We start from the raw sequence: 19,917 nt of genomic DNA on the forward strand, positions 1-19,917 counted from the left end.
GATGCGGAGGTGAGTGATCTCCCGCTTGGGCCTGTCGAGTAAACGACAGAGCTGAGGAGAGAGAAACACGGGGTGGCTTCAGCGTGAGCGAAACGGGGCGGAGGCAAAACAAAACCGCGAAACCACTCAAGAAACGAACTCCTTCGCCACGAGTACTCGTGCCCATACAGAGAGAGGTCTGTGTGTATATCCTTGTGTGAAACAATTTGCTTGTTTACCTTGGGTGGAGTGGGGCGCAGGAGGGAGGAGTCCGTCACCGGAATGTGGGCCTCGTGCCACCAACAACAAAAAAGAAGAGAAGCAGCACAGAGCGGCCACACCCAACAATGAGTGACAATGATTAGAAAGGCCGTGACGACGAAGGTGAAGCTTGTATGAGCCGAGACAGACAGAGAGAGAGAGAGAGAGACAGTGCGTGCGCGCCTTCTCATACGAGTGGCACCTCTGCCTTGAGAAGACAGCACGCTGAAGATATGCAGAAGGAGAGAAGAAAGGGGGGACGAGGACGAGTTTTCACATAACGCGGTGGTGTGTGTGAGGAGATGAGCGTACGTGCGCGGTAGCTGGTCGGTGAGATGCCGGGCCAAAGATGAAAGCACCGACTCCCCACAGGGAGCCCAGCGCAGAGTTGGACGTGCGCCCCCCCCCTCTCACATTCTCGTCATGCGTGGTGCTCTTATCGGCCGCGCTGCACATCTGCTGTGTTCGCGACCGCACCACACACCACCTGCTTCCACGACATAGCTGATGGGCGCGATAGCCGAGGACGGAGGGAGAAGGTACGATCTCAGCAGATCCACGACCAAATCGGCGGTAGCGAGCAAAGAAACAGCAACGAAGCGAGTCGGTGGCGGTGGAAGGGGTGCTGAGGCGCGGCATGGCCGTGCGTCTCAGCACGACCCGTGAGGCAAGAGATTCTGTGCCATTAGCGGTGTCCCGTGTGTCTCTAAATCCCACTGAGACGATGAGTAGGTGCTAAGGATACGAGAAGCTACGGTGACGGAGAAGCGGAGAGTCGCGTGGCTAGGGGAACGGGGCATCGTCGTGGAAGGCGTCCCCACAGTCAACCGCGCCAACGCTTCCGCAGCAGCAGTCAAAGACGGCGAGGAAAAGCTGACCCACCCGACAAAAGGGGCGTCGATGCATGCACGACAACGACGGCCGCAGCACAAGTAAATGAGAGAAGGAAAGGTGTGCGTGAATGAATGGGTACGGAGTCCATCACACAGCACGGACGTCGACGACCGCGCCCCAAGACGACGAGTCCAAGAGCATGGAAGGAAACCAGAGAGAAAATAACGGTGACGCACAGACACGTTGAGAAACGGATCTGTTCAGTTTGAGGAAACATGGGAGACGCGAAGAACGAGGAGGAGCAACGAACAGAGTGTGGGCGACCTATGCAGACACCCACGTGCGGCATGAGAGAGAATGACCGAGTTCGACACCAGCGCAAGAGCATACCATGATCTTCAATACCCTACACAGCAGCTGGAGCCGCTGCATTCTCACCATTCCTCGAAACAACAACGAGAGAAGGTAAGACGCACCTGCACGCAGAAGTATTGGCCTCCGCCCCTTCCCTGCCCCCTCCATCAACCACACACGCACACGCACACGCCCACACAAGTACACAAACTTGGGCACACACGCGCGTTGCGACCCGTGCCCCAACGACGAGGTCCAGCACCAGACATGCATCTCAAGCGCGGTAGCTCTCCTTGCGGGCGTCTGTATTGTCGCTGGCATCACACTCTTCCTCTGCCGCACTCGCTTCGAGCGCCACCGCGGCCTTACCTGGTTCATCGAGTGACATGATCATGCCACGCTGCACGACCGGCGCGCGTGCCGCAAGGGGCGCCACCTTGGCCGGCTTGCGTACCACTTCTGCGCTCGCTGACACCTGTCATGGAGCGGCCATGAATGATATCCCCGGGGGGCGGCGCATGGCCCCGCACCTTTTCGTACGTGCCATACATCTTCAGGAACTCTGTGTAGATGCTGTAGTGAAGCTCGTTGTCGTGCCGCAGCTGATACGCCTTCAACACGTTGAACATCAGGTGCGACACCGTAAGGGGGCCAACACCGCCTGGTGTCTTCGTGATTGCCGCGGCAACAGCGGACACCGAATTTATGTCGACGCCGCCGCTGATGCCCCCTTCTTTCGCGCGCTGCCGCCTGTCTTTGCCGCTGCCTGCTCCTGGCACGTCATTTCCGGCCGACTCATTGACGGCCGCGTTGATCACGATTGGCGCCATCTCGAACAAACGACAGGTCGAACACATCGGCCACTCCATACGCCGTGATGAGCACGTCCGCCTGTTGCGCGACGTGTCGAATGGTGTCGAGCGAGTTGCGGCGACTGCACAACGTGACGACAAAGCTGCCCGCGCACTGCAGCAGCGCCGCCGTCGGCACCCCCACCACCCCGCTGCTGCTCACGATCACGGCGTGCAGGTCGCGGCGGGGGAGGTGCTTGGGTCCTCGCGCTGCTCCGTGGGAATCACTTGCCTTCCGGCGACGACGGGGAAGCAATGCCGGCAGTTGCCGACGACGATGAGGACGAAAGCATTTAAGGACCCTCCACTGTAGACATGTCGTTGCTGTGGGCTGCCGGCAACAGCATCTCTTCAACCATTCCCTGCGCCTGCTGGTCGACGAGTGACGCTGGTGCCGCCGAGGATGCCACGACAAGTGCATGCAGGCGCGACCTCTGCTCCTGCAGGAAGAAGCTGCCGGCGTTCAAGGGGTGGAGGCCATCCACGTCCTTGCCTGGGTGGATGTGGACTAGTGCCGATCGAGTACGCTGGTGAGGTGGCAGCGGCAGCTGAAGAAGGACGGCGTCGACCTCGACGTCGTCGTTGACGGCCGCCAGAGTCCTGTGAAGCTCAATCTGCTGAACGGTAGCGGAAAGATGGACGAGACGCACTTCAATGCCGCAATCCGCGGCGGCGCGCATCTTGTGGTTGACGTAGTGGATCGAATCGGCACCGTCACCGACGAGCACCACAACCAGGCATGGTGGTCGACGGAGGACTGACGTGCTGGCGCGGATTCGCTGTCGTAGCTGTTTGCTGATCGGCACACCAGACAGCAACTCTGCCGAGCGCAACCCACGAAGTGTCAGAGTTGAGAGGGCCGTGTTACTCGCGCTACTAAGAGCAAAACACACACACACACACACACACGCATACATGCACAGAATAAAGCCGCAGTCACAGAAAGAGACCCGCTCATGATACGGAGAAGGCAGGCAGGCAGAGTGTGGTGTGATGTGATGTCGTGTTTGCACTGCAGCAGACGATCACGGATATGCAGCGGCACAATGGTGTTTCGCATGCGCAGATCGGTGGGGGCACGTGAAACAGACGAAGTGTAGGCAGGCAAGGAGAGAAAGAGAAGCCAATCCAGCAGAGCACCCCACAAACACACACACAATCACGAAGAGCGATACACACACAGAGCGATGGAGAGAGGGGAGGATTCGTAGAAATTCGTGGCCGCGTGCAGCCTCGCGTGTGCGCACCCCGTTTCTTCACGGTTACTCGGTGCGAAGCAAAAAAAAAAGGGGTCCCACAGGAATGCGAGAGAGAGAGAGAGAGAGGCGGCCGCAGTGGCGCACCTTCTAGCGAGGAGAACGCCAAAGGCAGAAGTAATCATGCGTATGCGTCGCAGCGACGTTGCGTCTTCGCTCGGACGCAAACACATTCCCATGCGCGACGACCTCCGACAACCCGAGTGCGCAAGTCCGGTGTGTCCCACGCCGGGTTTCTCAGCCATGCCTCGCCTTCCTGGCCAGGTTGTACAGCTGCGTTCCTTGTTCTCTGAGTATAGCAGTGCAACAGCGGTAGCGGGCAGTCCCTCTCGTGTGCTGCCTCTGTCCCTCGCTAGCGAGGAGGTGCGAAGCCCGTCTTAAGCCACGCTGGTTTGGGCGGAAAAGAATCCTGCGCGTCCATCAGCCGGCGACGTGGCGATCTGCCACGTTCGCGATGAATAAAAGAGAACGCACGTCCTCATCCGTCAGCGCACCGCAGGCGCGCTCGCGCAACCACACCTGGAAGGCATCCAACGAACACAGCGAGTGCAGCGGAGGCGCCACCCGCTCAGCTAGGCTCTTGTCGTCGAGAGCTGCCGTGTACTGCGCACCCAGTTCTCGGAGTAGCCGAACAAGAGGTGCGAGAAGAAGGTTTGACAGCCGCGGATGTCTATGGATACAGTTGAGAGAGCGATACAGTTGGTGATCACCTGCGAAGGTGTTTGGCAACGTGGCCATGTTCCCTGTGATCGCTGTTGCCCTCTTGCCTGCTGGGACCTCACGCGGAATGTCATGGCAGCTTCGATCCTGTCCCTCTTCATTCTGTGTGTCAAGAGATATGCTGCGTGCCTCAACGCCCTTCAGCTGAGCGGTAATGTGGCTTAGCCGTTTTCGATCTTCGGCGGCCTCGCGCCTTGCTCCTTCTGTCCTGACCTGCGTGGCGGCTGCATCTAGCTCCAACTGCAACCTTGCGTGCCGCGCCTTCTGCGCTACGTAGGTGACCGCCGCCAGTTGCTCGCTCAGCGCCCGCTCCGTCGCCTTTGCGCGGGCCAGCTCCTGCGCACGTGACTTCGACACCGCCTCAAGACGGCCCAGCTCTGTCATGAAAGTCTGCAGCTCCTCCGGCAGGGCGCCCTCTGCCGACAGGTGCACACCAGAGGCAGCAGAGTCCATGCCCGCATCCCTTCTCAGCACAAGACGGAGCAGTGTGCAGGCCGTGGGTGCGGTCGTACACTGAAGAAAGAGATGTGCATGTATCCGCGGATGTGCCTCTCTGTGTTTGTGTGTGTGTGTGGGGGGGGGGTGTCTTGTTTCTGAGGAAAAGGACCGCACAAGGGGGATGCCCGATACGCACCATGGAAGAGAGAGGAGCGTGCATTGTGGCCGGCAAGCACCGCAGACAAGCCCCAACACAAAAAAGGGGGGCGCACACACACAGGAAGCAGAGATGCAGTGCAGGAGGGAGAGAGAGAGAGAGAGAAAGTAACACAAGCAGTTTCAGAATGCCGAGAGGGAGCATGGCAGTTGTCGTGAACTCGTCGCACGGGCGTCGGCAGGGTTATGACGGCAGATTGTTGAGTGGCGCTGGGCTGGGCGGGTAGTGAAGGGGTGGGAGGCGACCGCAGCGGTAGCAAAGAGTGGCATCCGCGACGAGAGAACGGCTGGTGAAGGGCGTCCAGGCTGGAGAGGGCACAACGGCGACCTCGTCGCGCGAGAGCCGGACAACCAAAAGGCGACATAAGACAGCAGCGTCAACGCCAGCAGTTGGCCGCGCCTCCGCCCACACCGCAGCGCCTGCCGCACAGCCATCGGGAGTAGTCGTCTGTTTGTCCGTGTGCCGCCCCTTCCTTTAGCATGCGTGTGCGTGCCCTTTCTGTGTATGCATGCGCCACCGAGCGCGTCGCGTTCCAAGTAGCAGGGAGCTGTGTCGCTCGAAACAGCAAAAGTTGAACAGCAGGCGTCCGAGAGCCCAGACAGTCGAATGTTCAGTACCAGACACGGGGAGATGCAAGGTGATGCATGGCGTGTATCCGCTCCCGGCCGTTGCACAAGCCACGTGCGCCGCCACGTTGTTGTACATCAGAGAGTTCCAAGCCGAAAATCACCAAAATCGACAAAAAAAGAAGAGCAGCACTGCGAGAAAGTTTGTGCGGGCGGGGTAGCGCGGAAGCGAAGGAGACACAAGAAAAAATGGTCAGACAAGAGAGCAGACGGCAGCACCGCCACACCCCAGCATCGCCCAAACCCCGGAGGCGAAGGGGGTAGAGTTCCTGCGGCCCACCAGCGTTCACCGCTGAACGAGCACGCGCGATGCACCGCTCACCCCCATCACTACGCCGCATTAGGTGCGACTACAAGCGTAATGCAGGCAGAAACTCGGCAGTGGCGCTGTAGTGCCCCATCGCCATCGCGTTGCGCACGCGCTGCTTGCCCACCTCCGTGATTCCTAGTCCAGACACTCGCCACCGCTGCGACGGCCGGGAAACGGGGGATGGAGAGGCTGTGCGACGGCCAAGTCGGAGCGAGGCCGCAGTGGCGCGCGTGTCCTCACCGCTGGCCACTGCAGCCGCCCAGCGTTTGCCCAGTTGCCGAGTACGCTGTAGCATGTATGGGCAGTCCGCCGCACACCGAAACGGGCACCGCTGGCCGGCCATCAAGTCAAGCTTGCTCAGTTCCACAACACTCTGCTTAGCGTCGGCCTTGCCACCACCGCCGAAGCCAAACGGGGCATCATGAGGCGCCGATCGGCAGGGAAGCGAGATGAAGGACGGAATCCCCATCGCCTCCACCGCGCGTGCCTCCTCCCGGTGCAGGAAGGAGCGCCGCACGTGTTCGGCGTGCATCAGCCGAAAAAAGGCCTCGCGCAGCAGCACCGGGTGCACTTCAGCATGTTGCAGCTGCACCAGTGACCTGCGCACCGACAACTCCGCCTGCGCGTGCGCGTTACGGCGCTTCTCTTCCTCGGCAACGGTGCCACGCAGCGCGTCTTCCAAGATCTGCAGCTGCCACTGCTGAGCTTGCCGCGCCTTCGCCTGCGCTTGTGCGTTTCGTGTGGCTTGCAGGACGGCGCAGGATGCCGCAATATCCAGGTAAGCGACGTGACGGCGGATAATGTCCGCGAAGTGCGCCAGGGCCTCCTCCACGAGGAGCGTGCGTTGTCGCGTCTCCCGCGCTTGGGTTTGTCGCAGATATTTGGCGAGGTGGTCAAGGCTGCCGCGCAACACTTCCTCTGTCGGGGACGAGGCGACGAGGGTGCTCTCAGCAAGGTCACTCCCAGTGATATCGGGAAGACTGCCGACGAGAGACGTCTCCAAGGTGTGGCCTGAGGCTGAGCAGCGGCCACCACCACCGCCGTTGCCCCGTACCACTGGCGGAAGTACCATTGCAAGACTTGGCAAGCGCTGCTGGGATGGCGGACTGTAACGTGAAACCTGTGGGCCGCCCTTTCTCGTCGGCACACCAAGCGACGCGTAGAGCAAGGGCGACGCCTTGAAGCGCTCTCTGCGAGCGTGTCGTCTCCGCACACCCTCCCGTTGTGCTGCCGGCCTCGCTCGTTTCGCGTGGGAGCGACGGTGCTAGGGGATGCAGCAGAAAGAGAGGAAAACGGGGCGAGGATCGGAGGTATCGAGCAGGGCACGTGTGGTTGCTCGCACTGCCCGCTGAATTCGTTCGCTTGAAAGCGGTGGAGGGTGAAGGAAGCTGACGCGACAAAATATGCCCGGCACAGGACGGCGAAGACCAGCACTCGGTCACTCGCACAAGGCGATGGAGAGAGAAACGAAGAATGCCATCCACGAGAAAGCGAGGTGTACGGGGGAGGGAGGGAGGGAGGGGGGTAGGGAGGGGGTAGGGGAGGGGGGGGGTGGATTGGTAAAGACGCAGTAGGGCAGAGAACGCAAACCGCGACGACGGGCAGCGGTTGGTTGAGAGTGGCACGGTACGGATGGTGGTTCTGGTGGCCAGAATCAAGTAGCGGAGCAGGGCCCCATCTCCGCCACGCATCACGTGCGGGAGAACCCTAACGATCACCTTTCTCGCTCTCTCTGCTCTGTGGGTGTTTATGTGGTCACAGACCTTCTCCTCGAAGGATACTGTACACTTGCCTTCATCTGTTTCGGGGCCACACTCAGACGCGCGCGCCGGGACGGCCCTCTTTACGTGGTGCACAAGAGTTCTACAAACGCCTCCAGAGTGAGGTGGGCATCCGCCTCGGCGGTGGTTGCCGTCGCAGCCAGAAGCTGGTGCAGCGCGCGTCCCTCCCATAGCTTGAGCCGTTGTGCATGAACGTTCCACGCGACGCGCCCCAGGTGCGCTGCGTCAATCGGAAGCGTGTCGGGCACCGGCTCGCCCGGTGAGCTGGCAGCGAGGCAGAAGGTACGGTAGATCTCTTCCATGGAACCATACAGGAAGGCCACCCGCGCGTGATTTGTAAGGGAGGGGTGATGCACCGCCCTCATCGCAGCGGTGCGCCTCCCGATGGTGTCAGTCGTGGGCGTGAGGGGCGCCGTGTTCGATGACGGTCGTTGGCGAGCCTCCGCAAGCCACGTCGATGCGTCCTCTTCAGGGTCACGGCTGTCAAGCCTCAATGCCACTTCCGGCTGCGTTTCGCCGCCGCACAAGACGTCAATGATGGCGTGCACTTCATTAAGCGTAGGTCCCAGGTACATCGGGTCCAAGCAACGGCGACTTTGCTTCGCGGAAGCGGGCGCCGTCAAGAGCGACGGGGGAAGCGCCCACGGTCGCCGCGTCACACTCTCGTACGCCCTCTTCACCTGCGAAACCGACAGATGATCGACGGCACTGGCACAGCCATGCTGTGATAAGCTCGACGAGGATGGAAACACGCTACGGAGAAGCGGCCGGAGGTGTTCGATGGCAATGTGCCCATTCGCGTCCATATCCCACGGACCGAAGAGCTCGGTGGCCTGCAGCTTTTTGGCTGCAAGCAGCACATCGAGGAAAGATGATGCGTCTTTCATGAGAGTGCAGCGGGACTCGCCTTCACCACTGCTACTGAAAAGCACAGCACTGTATGACGTTCTGCTTGCGACACCAGCGCAGGCGCGTTGGTGTCGTACGCACACGCGTTTTTAGATGTGTTCGTGTGCAGAGCTGTCTGACCACTACCTGCTGCGTATGTGCGCATGGCCATGACACGCTGAAAATGAACAGCGGTAGGGCCGTAGCGGTTGTAGTGAGGGGAGGAGGGACGGGTCAATGTAGAGAGACAGCGCGAGAGGGGCGGGGGCGGAGGCGGAGGCGGCGACCACAGCGCGAGGCTTTGCCATGGCTGGCAGAAGACTCCTACACCCGAAGTCTCTGCGTGAACGGGATGCGCTCCTGCATTCAGGGTCACTGGTCTTTTCCTCTCTTTGATGCTATGAAGGTGTGCACTTTGAGACGCTCTCGCATCGCCCTAGGTACCACTTCACCGGGGGCCGCGAGTCGGCAGACTCTCCGTTCGTCGCCCAAGTGACACGCTCGAAGAGCTGAAACCTGTGCAAGAGGAACCGTGCGTCTCCGTGGAGTCACACGTCTTCATTCGGCGTTGTTTCTCTCTTAAACACAAGAAAAAAAATGGCGCGCCTCTGAGCATCATCGACACCTGCATCGTTCGCATTTTCCGTGTTGACTGCGTTGCGGCCGTAGACACCGGTGCGCGCAGACACACACACACACACACACGCCGGCGGAGGTAACAGATGGTACGGGCGCTCCGCCATTACCGCGCACACAGGTCTGCTTTCATCTTCGTTTTCTTCGGCCTGGTGAGGCCCTTCGCATAGTTGGGCTCCCGTTCGTCGTAAAGCCCACTCTACACTCTTTCGTGACTTGCCGTCCAAAGGTACGCCAGCCACGAGGAGAGGAGCGTGAGCTCCTCATCAGTCAGCAGAGTCTCACCCACGCGGCGCAGCGTCTCGGCGTCCTGAAGCTTGGCGCATGCGACCATCACCTGGCCCAGCGCTGTCTGGCGCAAGCTTGCGTCCGTCTCTAACTCGCTAACGCTGTTCGCGTAGATGTTCGTTAGGCGTGACCCACCATCCTTCGCTCGGCAACGCCGCAGCACTTGCACCAGCAAGTCCTCGCTGGTTGGCTGCATCGTGTGGCTGGCAATCACGGCCGCCTGCGCCCACGCCGCCACACAGTCTTCTATCTCCAACAGTCGCTGCACCACCGCTTGTGGGCCGAGCGTGACGTTGTTGCAGTCAGGTGCAAGGAACTCCTGCTGCGCCGCCACAATCGACTCCGACAGCTCCACATCGTTGAAGCGGCTCGACGGTGCCGCCCCAGTCGCTACCCATGCCAGGCGTGCCAGCGCATTGCACCGGCTGCGGTGTTGGAGCTGGCCCTCCCCGTACGGGATGTAGGGGGGGCTGGCCTGTCCTTCGGCGGTGAGGGCGTCGTAGCGACCTGGGTCGGCGAGCCACAGCAAGTGCGGTGCTTGCGCTTCCAGGAAGCTGTTCCGCCGAGTGCGTGCGTCAGGACAGCCAGGCAGCACAGCAGGCAGACTCAGCAGCTCCCACTCACGGCGCTGCTCCCAGAGCGTTTGAAGTGCGGCGTCGAGGACAAGGGTGTTCTGCTGGCAGTAGCACTGGAGTCGCTCGTACTGCTCCGGGCAACTCGCCGGGTCGTCGATCGGCGTGGAAAGTGCAAACACCATGAGGATCGGCATTGCGTCGAAGCGCAGCGCCAGCGTTTCGCACACGCCCAGAACACGGCGCCCAATCTCTGCGCAGCCGCGAGACGCGGTGGGGGCACCGTACGGGTAGCCGACCGGTCCAGTGAGGAACGGCGCGCGGAGGAGGGTGTTCGTCACGGCTGAGGCAACAAAACGGCTGTCGTGGTGAAGACTGTTGGCCAGCGAAAAGTACAGCAGGTAGGCGATAACGTCCAGCATGTCACACTTGTGGCGCAGCGTGAGTGAGGCAAACGCGGCTTCGCTCGCCGCGCGCGCTGCGCCGTCGCCGGCGCTGGCGTGGCCGTCACTACTGTCGTTAAGGTTGCTTGACGCTGCATCGCAGACGTCCGCCAGAATGTTGGACAGCTGCACACACGCCTGTGAGAAGCACGGCGCAACACCACTCACGGGATCGCTGGAGGCGGTCCACAGGCACGCCAGGACGCCCTTCGAAATCTCGCACACTCTCCGCACGTCCTCACGCGATTCAACAATGGTCTGCGCAACCACCACGTAGATACAACCTGCCGCGTAGCACTCGGCAAACTTTTCCTCCAGAGGCAGCGAGACGGTCTGCTGCACCTCGGTCATGTACACGACAAGGAAGCGGAGCAGTCGCACGAGGTTCAACGGGTTCGTAAAGCAAATCTCAGCGGCTGTCAACCCCTCCACGCTGCCTTGGAGACGGGCGGAGACACCACTCGCTGCCGCCTTCTGCTCTGCCCGGATGGCCTCCGCCACTGCCACAATGGCGCGCCGCATGATCTGCTGGCAACGCGCCATCTGCTCCGTGCTCTTCACCAGCCGCGGAGCCGCCGGCGCGCTCGACGCGTCATTAACGCTGTCCTGGGTGTTGTGATGACGAGAGGGACGGCGCTGCACCAGGTAGGCACCGCCGCCGCTCGGCGCCGTCTTGAGCATGGTGCTGAAGGGAGGCAGAATCCGCTGTGTCACGCCATCGTCGCTGGCGCCGAAAAAGTGCTCCGCCTGCAGCCCCACATTCTGCATGCTGCGCAGCGCACACAAGGACACGAGCGCCTCTTGCACCGACAGCAACTGCGCCATGGCCGCATGTGAAAGCTGCGTGCGCAGCTGCTGGTGGCGCAAGACAGCCATAACGAAGGAGCGGTGCGCCTGCTGCTGGAACGTGAGCTGCCGCGTGACGCGCAGTACAATGTTCTCATCCTCAGCGTTTAGGTTTCGACGGGCCCAGTTGCCGGTGCCGTGGCGGCACTGGTGCGGCAAGTCCGGCGAGGACGAGAGCGACTCACTCGCGTAAAGCACCGCACTGTCCAAAGAAAGCTTGGAGTCGGTGCGGACTGCGTCGAGGATGCTCCTCAACTCTGCCTCACCGGAGTTGTCGCCGTCGTGCACACGTCTGGGACCGTCGCCACCGGCAGCGTGCGTCATGCGGCCCGCCAGGACATCTCTCACGGTTAGGTGTGGACCGCTAGCGTCGAGGGTGACGAGGCTCCCGTCCTCCAGCAACAGCGATGCCACGGGCTGCTCAAGGTGGGCGAAGCAGACGGTGTCCTCGCTAGAGCACGGCTGCCGCACCCCGACCTGATTGTTCACGCGCAGCACGTACGCGCCGACGCTAATGAGGACCTCGCGGTGTTTATCACAAGAAAACAGCTTGATGTGATGGGGCGGCAGGCGCGCGGCGGCGCTGACTACGTCCGCGACGGCGTTCAGCACCACATAATTCACGACCTTTCCCAGAGAGGCATCCAGCGTCACGAGCCATAGCGCTGGGAGCGGGTGCGCCGAGCTGCTGCGAACGTAGTAGAGAACGATCACCTTGTGCTGGCTTTCCGTGCAGGAAACGATCTGTCCTCTGCGCCCCAGCGATGCTGGGAGCGACGTGGCCCACTTAATAGAAATGCGTGGCTGCGGCCCTACCCCTGCCACCGCCGGTGGCACCGGACTGAAATCGAACAGGAAGACCTCACCTGAAGCGCTTATCGCCACTACCTGCGCAGGGTAGTGGCAGCGCAACTGCACGTGTGTAAAGGCAAGTGGGCTGTCACCACGCTGTCCGTTACCAGCGGCTGAAAGTGGCCACACAGGCGACGCACTTGCGGCACTGCCGGTGCCTGTCCCGTCGTCATCCTCTCGATCGCCGCTCGGGCTGTTACCGCCGGTGACCAAGCACTTGAGTGAGTGCCACAGCCAGCTGGAAGTGTTTGGAGAAGCAAAAGGGCGCCCTGTGCCCGAGTACTCGCTCGACACCCGCTGCTGACTCTCTTCCTCTGCACAATCAGTGAACAGGGTGTCCGCGCTCGTCTCCGTGTCGCCGCCGCCGCCGCTGCGTTGGGGCAGGTTGTTGTGCCCTCCGCGCGCCCATCGAAAGGACGCCGGGTCACGGCGATCGAGCCTCATTGCCGTGTGGGCGCCGTCGTACTTGAGGTCCACGACAAGCACCCCAGCCGTCGTCCCCAGCACTGTCACCAGCACCGCTTCTGCATTGACCCAGCGCCGCGAGCAGACAAAACTCGACGCTGTCATGCCAGCAACGTCATCGTCGTCCATCATTTGCATCTCGATGCTGTGGTCGAGACTCGAGATGGCGCCGCGCTCGCTGCAAAACGCAAGCGACTCCTCCTCGCCACCCATCTCACTCACAAACAGCGGCAGTCCCTCCTTGGCGGCTGCAAAGTACGGTATCTCTGCGAGCCGTGGCGCCGCCGTCTGCCACCCTGGCCGACTCACGTTCCAGAGGCGCAGCAGCTTCGTGTTTTCGTCGACCAGCCAGCACATGTGCGTGCCGGTACCGGAGAGAAAGCTCGAAGTCGGCACCGTGCATCCGCTCGCGGCATCGAAGAGCACCGCGCCATCGAGAGAGGTCGGCGATGCCTCGGCGAGTCCGCTGTCTGCCTCGGTTGCGCGCTTGTAGACGTACGGCGCCGCTGAGCTGCTCGTCATCGTCAGCCGCTGCGTCCGCGGCACCTTTGCGGGTGGCGCGAAGAACATTTTCTGCTCAGTCGGTGCCGTTTCGGAGAAACGCTCAGCGGAGGAGGGCAGACGAGCAACGACAGGAAACGCCTACGCACGCACACACACACACACAAAAAAGCAAACAAAAACGGCTGCAACGTGGACGACGCACGCGACACGCGAGGGCGAGCGAGCAACTCGCCGGTCGTCGAGGAGAGGCGAGGAGAGGAGGGCGAGAAACAGGGGAAGCGCGCAGCGGTGGAAGAGAGTCAAGGGGAAGGGAAGAGTCCCATGCCAGCATATGCGCGAGAATGCTCGGCGCGCGCACCGATCAGAAAGAGGGACGAGGAACGGCACAATGGCATCCTGTTCCGCCACTGACAGAGACTGCTGTTTTATTTTTCGCTCTTGCGCTGTATGTGTTCAGCGCTCCTGCGAAGTGTAAGAGCGACTGGAATCGTGTAGACGAGGGAGGAGAGTCACCTGGACACACACGAGAGAAGGGGGAGGCAGGGAGTAGCGCGCCACGCGCACGTCAACGAGAGGTAACGTGCTGTGATGGAACGCGCCCTCCGCTGTCACTCCTCTCCCTGCACACACACGCGCACAAACACACACAGGCACAGACAGCGACCACACGACAACACAACTTCAATCCGTCACGACTGGACCAACAGCGAGTTGGCGAGAGACGAAACCTTATCCAACGACAGAGAGAGAAGCCGGAGACAGCGGGAGAAGAGGAGGGGGTCAGCACCGAGATCGAGGAGCCGGCGTGAACACATCGGCATACATACAAGCGCTCAACGTGCACAGATGCAGCCCTCATTTATTGCGACCAACACTGCGCCGCAGAGATCCTGCTTTCAGTACATAGAGGAAGGCGAGGCAAGCATATCGTGCACTTCCAGCAGCCCAACTCAGCACATGAAATACGGTAAAGAGAGAGACGCATCTCACCGTGTAAAGCTGCGTCAGCCAACGGCGTGCATGTGCCCGTAAAGGGATGCCAACGCGCATAGCCACGTGTGCACTAAGCCAAGGCCCTCATGAGGAGTTCTCGTCTTCGTCTGTGCGCATGTCCTTCAGCATGCGCTCTAGCGGCAGCGTCCACCGCACATCCAGGCTGCGGCTTAGAAGCATTTCGTGCAGCTTCGGCGCATCCTCTGTCGGGTGGAACCCATCCACCTCATCCCACTCGAGTGGGCAGCACAAGGAGGCCGTGCCGGGATGCACGCAAAAGGGGAGCTTCAGCAGGTGATCACGCCGCGTACTCACGTGCTCGTCAAGGCGCGGATACATGAGCAGAAGCTGCACAGCGTGCAAAATATCCGTGGCCTCCTGCTCCGAGCCGAGGGCACGCAGGTAGGTGGCCCAGTCCAGCACGTTGCCTTGCTGGAAGTGCACGTGCTGCTGGAACCGGTTCAAGGCGTCGCGACGGCCGAGCTTCAGCACAGCCGATGTAGCGTCATGCACGATGTAGGCAGCCGTGGGATGATGCTGAATGTTGTTGGGGTTGTCACTCGAAGACGCTACGAAAAGCGAAGTGAAGGCGCGGTCGAGCTGTGTACGCAACACGTGACGGATTGTTGGGTGGATGAGGCGGTGGTTCGCCAGGTCGGCCACGATGGTGCTGCGGAGTGTCTTGGGTGCGACGACCGTCAAGTACCCGACCAGCGCTGTTCGCTCATCGTTTGTCATGCGCCTGGCACGCCGGTCGCACACCCACAAGTGAATACCGCGTCGACCCGAGAACACGGGCAGGATGTACTTGAAGCCGAAGTCGTCGCGCAGCACCGTGTGCAGCACGTGTGCCGCGCACGACATCCACGCCCAGCAGTAGGAACAGATGCTCTTGCCGGAGCAACAGGAGCGCACATTGTCGTAGTCTGACATGTCGATGTCAAACACGAGCTCCCGCTCCACCGGGAAGACGTTCGCGAGGCCTTGCTTCTGGTTTGGTCGAATGTTGTACACGGCGCCCACGTCGATTTTCTCGGGAAAGCAGCGCACCAGCTCGGCGCGCAGCTCCTCAGAACTTCGGTAGCTCCGAAAACGGGTAAAGATGTCACCGATGAGGGTGAAGCAGAACTCACGGCGTGCCAGATAGCCCTCCGCGGCAGCAGCCCCCTTCCCATTCAGCCATTCCTTGTCCTCATCGTCGGCGCCTGCGGCAGCTCCCACGGCGTCGCATGGCTCCGCCTTAATGCCGAGCACATGGCGTACCCCGTCCTTACTCTCCTCTCCCGACACCGCCGTCGGCTCACCTTTCACCACCGCCACAGAGGAGCCCGCAGAAAGACGTGGTTGGCTGAGCCGGTACGATAACCATTGGGTGACGAGTTCAACGGGGTAGACGTGCGCATAAAACTCGCGCAGCGAGTTTTCGTTGATGACCTGCATGGAGGCAACGAAAAGATCAGCGCCTGCACACACACACACACACACACACGAACGCCCGCGGCGCAGACGCACACGCGCGCAGAGAGACACGAGCAGGAACAACAGCAACGTCAAAAAGGAAAGGGAGGCAAGATCACAGCAAGCACGCTGGTGGCAGCGGTGATGGCTGTGCTTGATGGCAAGCTGCCCTCTACGCCTGTGCGCCTGTATACGTATGTGTTTCGATGTATGTATCTGTGTCCGGTACGTGTTCTATGCTTGGCCTGTGTGGTGATCCTGCTAGCAAGCAAGCCCGCTGCTCTCAGTCCAAAAAGAGCCGGGGCCCCACGATTGCGAGCGCACGTGACACGCAGCAAGTCCTCCGACAACGAGTGTTCGTCGCTGAACGCGCCCCGGCCTTCGTGTTGCTGGCGTTGCTCGTCCGTGTGACCCTGTATGCCGTCGGTTGCGTTTTCTATCCTTCGTGCAGTGTCGCCGGCCGCGTTTATCTTTTTTTGTTTTCGTTTTGAGCTTCGCAACTCCACGTCGCAGATCTGAGAGGCCCCCGCTGTCGTTCGTGCACGCAGATCCCCGCGAGTCCTCGCAACACGCAAAGGTCACCAAGCAGAAAAACGCATGCACGCGCGCAACGCAGTTGAGCCCATGTGGCGGAGCACCCCTCCCTCGCCCCCCGACACCCGCCGAAAACATACGTCAGCAAAGAAAAAAAAGATGGAAACGTGCAGATAAGCGATAGAAGCGGCGCCCACTCTCACACGCACTGACAGGCCTCGGTGCTGATGATGTGCTCTGGCGAACTGAGCCGCACCCCTCCCTCCTCCCCACCGGAGGCGTGCATGATGGGAGTCGGCACACATATATGATGTGTCGGCGAAGGCGAGAGAGCAAGGAGGGGAGGGGCAAAGAAGCACGGGAGTCGACCCCCTGCAACAGCGGCACGTGTCTCTCTCGCTCTCTGTTTGTGTCTGTTTTTCTTCAATGCGAACGTCCATCAAGTACTGCGGAAGTCACGATGAGGGGAGAGGGGGCATAGGAATACGCAAGAGGGACTGAAACCAGCTCCATGTGAGCTGTCGACACAACAACTTCCTTCCTCTCTTACCACCACCACCACCCCTCAACAGACAAAATGGATATGATGACCCGGCATAGCCCCCTCCCCCTCCCCCTCCCCCCACACATACACACGACTAGGCAAGCCATATCACCAACAGCAGCAGCCGTGAAAGAAAACACAAGGGGGAGGAGGAGGAGAGCGAGAGCGAGGGTCGCGCTGTCCGTTCGCGGCGGACACGAGGGAGGCTAAACAAAGAGGGGATAAGAAAAAACAGAAACAAAAGTCAGTAGCGTACATCGGTGTCACGGCAGAGACAAGCCTTTCAGGGACGACGAGAAATGGGCAGCGGTATAGCCAGCACCCACGTCGAAAGAAGGAGACGCGAGGCAGGTGCCGTGGGAGACGCCTCAGACACGGACGTGTACGTTCTCTTTGGGTGTGCAGATGTGCGCGTGCCGGCTAGCATGGTGAAGAGTGACGCAGAGAGAAGGAAAAGTCAGAAGCACGCGTGCTCCCCTCAACTCAACTCCGGCCCGCACCCTCGTCTTTCAGCCGCGGCCGCTAACGGAAGTTCACCGGGGCCTTCTGAGACACGTCCGACAGCACGCGCTCCTTGTAGAGTGCCCACTTGTACAGCTTCTCGTACTCGGCAAAGACATGTCGGTAGCCGGCGTAATCGCGGTGGACGTGGTCGCGCATGCGTTGCTCCACCACGCCGGTCAACGCTTCGTCCGCGGCACGCGGAAGCAGCACATAGAGCGACGACGCTTGCTGGGCAACCACAGTGGCCTTGTGACGTCTGAAGAGAGAGCTCTTAGCGCCGTGACCAGAGGCGTGATCGGCCACATCACGAGAACACTGCCCGTGCGTGTCACGACATCGGCCAGCTTGGCTGAAACGGGCGGTTGGCTGAGCCAGCGTGCTCTGCCAGTACGCTGCCGTCCATTCGGCGTCCATCGAGGCTACGTGGTCGGGGTCCTCGTTGAGGTAGGCCAGATCACCACAATAGTCACCGCGCCGCAGCTGCGCCACCTCCATGCTGTCCATCGCCGGCAGCGGCGACAGTGGTGGGCAGATGCCGGTGGCGGGCGTCAACGCGCGCACGAGCTGCATCTTCTCGGAGAAGAGCCTTTGCTGGTCCTGAGACCAGATGCGGCGGACAACGGCGAGGCCACCGTCGAGAATGAAGTAGATGGCACACTCCTTCACTGGGGCAAGTCCTTCGCTAAACAAAACCGTATGCGTGGGGACGCGAACGGGAATCAAGCTCCGCGCCGCTCTATCGAGGAGAGACGCGACAGACGGGACGGCGGCCTCCGCCACCGTAGCAGCTGCGTGACCTTGCGGCCCCTGCTCCTCCTGTGCTTCACCCACACCAGTGCCGGTGGCGCGCGTCGTCCTCGTGGCGGTGTCTTCAGGGGCGAAGAGGGGAACGCGCAGCTCGTGCGCGAGAAATCGCCGCTGCGCGCGGAGGACCGCCTCGTTGGCACGGCGGCACACGCGCCGCAAGCGCGCCGCCACCTCGGGAGGCCGCCCCTCAGAACTCACTACCAGTAGCGTGATCGTCTCGGACGTCACGTACTGCGCCCCAGGCGGCAAGGCACCCCAGATCAGAGCATATCCCATGGCATCTCCCGGCTGAAGCTCGTAGCTCTGCCACGGCGACGCCTGCGCCGCATCCTCCACCAGGCCGCGCTCACGAGGCCACTCGAGGCGGCAGTGTCCGCTTAGCAGCACTAAAGCAAAGGTTCCGTCGCCGTTGAGCGTGTCGTCGTCCGGAAAGAAGAGCGGCGCCGTAGTGACGCCGGTGGCAGGTACTCTCGTCAACCCTACCGTATACTCCCCCTGCGATCGCTGGGTACTGCGCCTTGTCGTCTTCACCGTGATCGGAGGCAGTGCGTCGTCCATGTGAGAACCAACGACGTTTTCTGTGCGCTCCGATGGCAGCGACGGTGGCTCACCGCGGCCCATTTGCTCCCTGAAGCACTGGAAGAGTCGCGCTGCCGGCATCGCCCAAACTCCCTGCGGCCGCTCCTGCTCCTCCTCGTCATCCAGCAACGGTGGTGCGAGCAACGCATCCAGCGATAGCGGCGGTCTATCGGCAGGCATCTTTGCCATCGCCTCAGCGGCTGCACCCGTGCTACTTGACAAGTGAGCCGCATGAGCAGCGGCACATTTTCGCAGGAGAACCTTGCCTGCGTCCGTCACCTCCATCACCGCCATTGTTTCCGCCAGCGTCAGCAAGTCGTCGTCCAGCAGAGGTGCGAAGAGGGAGAGGGAGCGCAGCAGGCGTAGCGAAAGGTAAACCTCCTCCTCGGCGCGGTACGCGATCGGTAGCTGCAGTGACTGCCGGACGCGGCGCCACTCGCTCAAGCCGCCGGTGCATTCATCTGCCAACGGCGTGGACGGCGCAGCCCGCAGCGTTTCCTCCGTTCGCGCGCTGGATGAGCCGACCGGCGCTTCAAGATTCGCCGCAGCCGCGTGTGAGTGGATGGTGGGCGCCACGCCTGCCGGTGCGTCTAAAGGCGACCGCCGAGGAGTGACCGCAGACAGCGTCTGGGAGGACGAGGCCTTTGTGGCGCAAGAAACACCGCCGCGAGTCGACACCTGCCATGCTGGTGCCTTCCCTATGTCTTTGGTCTTATGGTTGGCTGCTCCTGGTGGGTCGATACCCAGAAGTTGCGAGAGAGGCGGCAGCGCGGCCACCTGTTCCGCCACCGTGAGGCTGCTCAGCGTGGGCATCCCAGGTGCGCGCGGCGTCTCAAAGAGTCTCAAAATATCGTTCCTCGATGGTTCCCTCCATCTATATACAGCTATAAATTCATGGAGGAAGGTTAGCGGGGAGGGGGGCACCAAGCGAGAGGAAGCGCAACAAGATGTGTGAGGGTGTGAGTCGGTGTGCCTCCCAGGGGGTCAGGCGATGTGAGCGCTGCTTCGATACGAGGGAAGAGGGATACACACACGGTGCTCAGATGATGGGGTAGAGGGGACAGCTATGTATTGGGCGCATTCAGCGATGCCTGGAGAACGTCGAGCACAGCACAAGTCGTGAGAGACAGAAAGCACTGAGGGTAGTGATGAGGAAGGGGGGGAGACAGATGATGCGAGAACGTATGAGGAACACAAGAAACGGACCCGTGAAGGAATAACGGTCGGCCTCTAACTTCCTGTCACGCCGATACACATCGCCCAAGCGGCTCTGCCGCATCGCATTCCCCACAAAAAAAAAGGGGGGAGGGGCGCCACGTTCGGGTCTACATCACAAAACGAACGAAAAAAAAAGATGCGCCCCGCCTCGATGCATGA

At 61.2% G+C, this 19,917-nt stretch overlaps 6 protein-coding genes and 1 pseudogene across 6 annotated transcripts, besides 1 other annotated feature; all 7 read right to left on the minus strand.

Moving 5' to 3' along the window:
* Nucleotides 1-1,805: 1,805 nt before the first annotated feature.
* On the minus strand, nt 1,806-3,196 carry LMJF_22_0340 (annotated as a pseudogene).
* Nucleotides 1,806-3,196: a sequence feature.
* A 759-nt stretch (nt 3,197-3,955) lies between these two features.
* On the minus strand, nt 3,956-4,708 carry LMJF_22_0350 (hypothetical protein; the record flags this gene model as incomplete). The annotated part of the gene is made up of 1 exon (XM_001683136.1): nt 3,956-4,708. One exon carries the CDS (start codon nt 4,706-4,708, stop codon nt 3,956-3,958), a length of 753 nt encoding a protein of 250 aa, XP_001683188.1.
* A 1,178-nt stretch (nt 4,709-5,886) lies between these two features.
* On the minus strand, nt 5,887-6,918 carry LMJF_22_0360 (conserved hypothetical protein; the record flags this gene model as incomplete). The annotated part of the gene is made up of 1 exon (XM_001683137.1): nt 5,887-6,918. One exon carries the CDS (start codon nt 6,916-6,918, stop codon nt 5,887-5,889), a length of 1,032 nt encoding a protein of 343 aa, XP_001683189.1.
* Nucleotides 6,919-7,689: 771 nt separating this feature from the next.
* On the minus strand, nt 7,690-8,514 carry LMJF_22_0370 (hypothetical protein; the record flags this gene model as incomplete). The annotated part of the gene is made up of 1 exon (XM_001683138.1): nt 7,690-8,514. One exon carries the CDS (start codon nt 8,512-8,514, stop codon nt 7,690-7,692), a length of 825 nt encoding a protein of 274 aa, XP_001683190.1.
* Nucleotides 8,515-9,350: 836 nt separating this feature from the next.
* Nucleotides 9,351-13,187, minus strand: LMJF_22_0380 (conserved hypothetical protein; the record flags this gene model as incomplete). The annotated part of the gene is made up of 1 exon (XM_001683139.1): nt 9,351-13,187. The coding sequence occupies one exon, from the start codon at nt 13,185-13,187 to the stop codon at nt 9,351-9,353; it is 3,837 nt and encodes a 1,278-aa protein (XP_001683191.1).
* A 1,011-nt stretch (nt 13,188-14,198) lies between these two features.
* Nucleotides 14,199-15,554, minus strand: LMJF_22_0390 (putative DNA primase small subunit; the record flags this gene model as incomplete). The annotated part of the gene is made up of 1 exon (XM_001683140.1): nt 14,199-15,554. One exon carries the CDS (start codon nt 15,552-15,554, stop codon nt 14,199-14,201), a length of 1,356 nt encoding a protein of 451 aa, XP_001683192.1.
* Nucleotides 15,555-17,172: 1,618 nt separating this feature from the next.
* Nucleotides 17,173-19,353, minus strand: LMJF_22_0400 (conserved hypothetical protein; the record flags this gene model as incomplete). Its single annotated transcript, XM_001683141.1, has 1 exon — nt 17,173-19,353. One exon carries the CDS (start codon nt 19,351-19,353, stop codon nt 17,173-17,175), a length of 2,181 nt encoding a protein of 726 aa, XP_001683193.1.
* Between the last annotated feature and the right edge of the window lie 564 nt (nt 19,354-19,917).

Source organism: Leishmania major, chromosome 22 (assembly GCF_000002725.2).
Source record: "Leishmania major strain Friedlin complete genome, chromosome 22".
Taxonomy (NCBI): domain Eukaryota; phylum Euglenozoa; class Kinetoplastea; order Trypanosomatida; family Trypanosomatidae; genus Leishmania; species Leishmania major.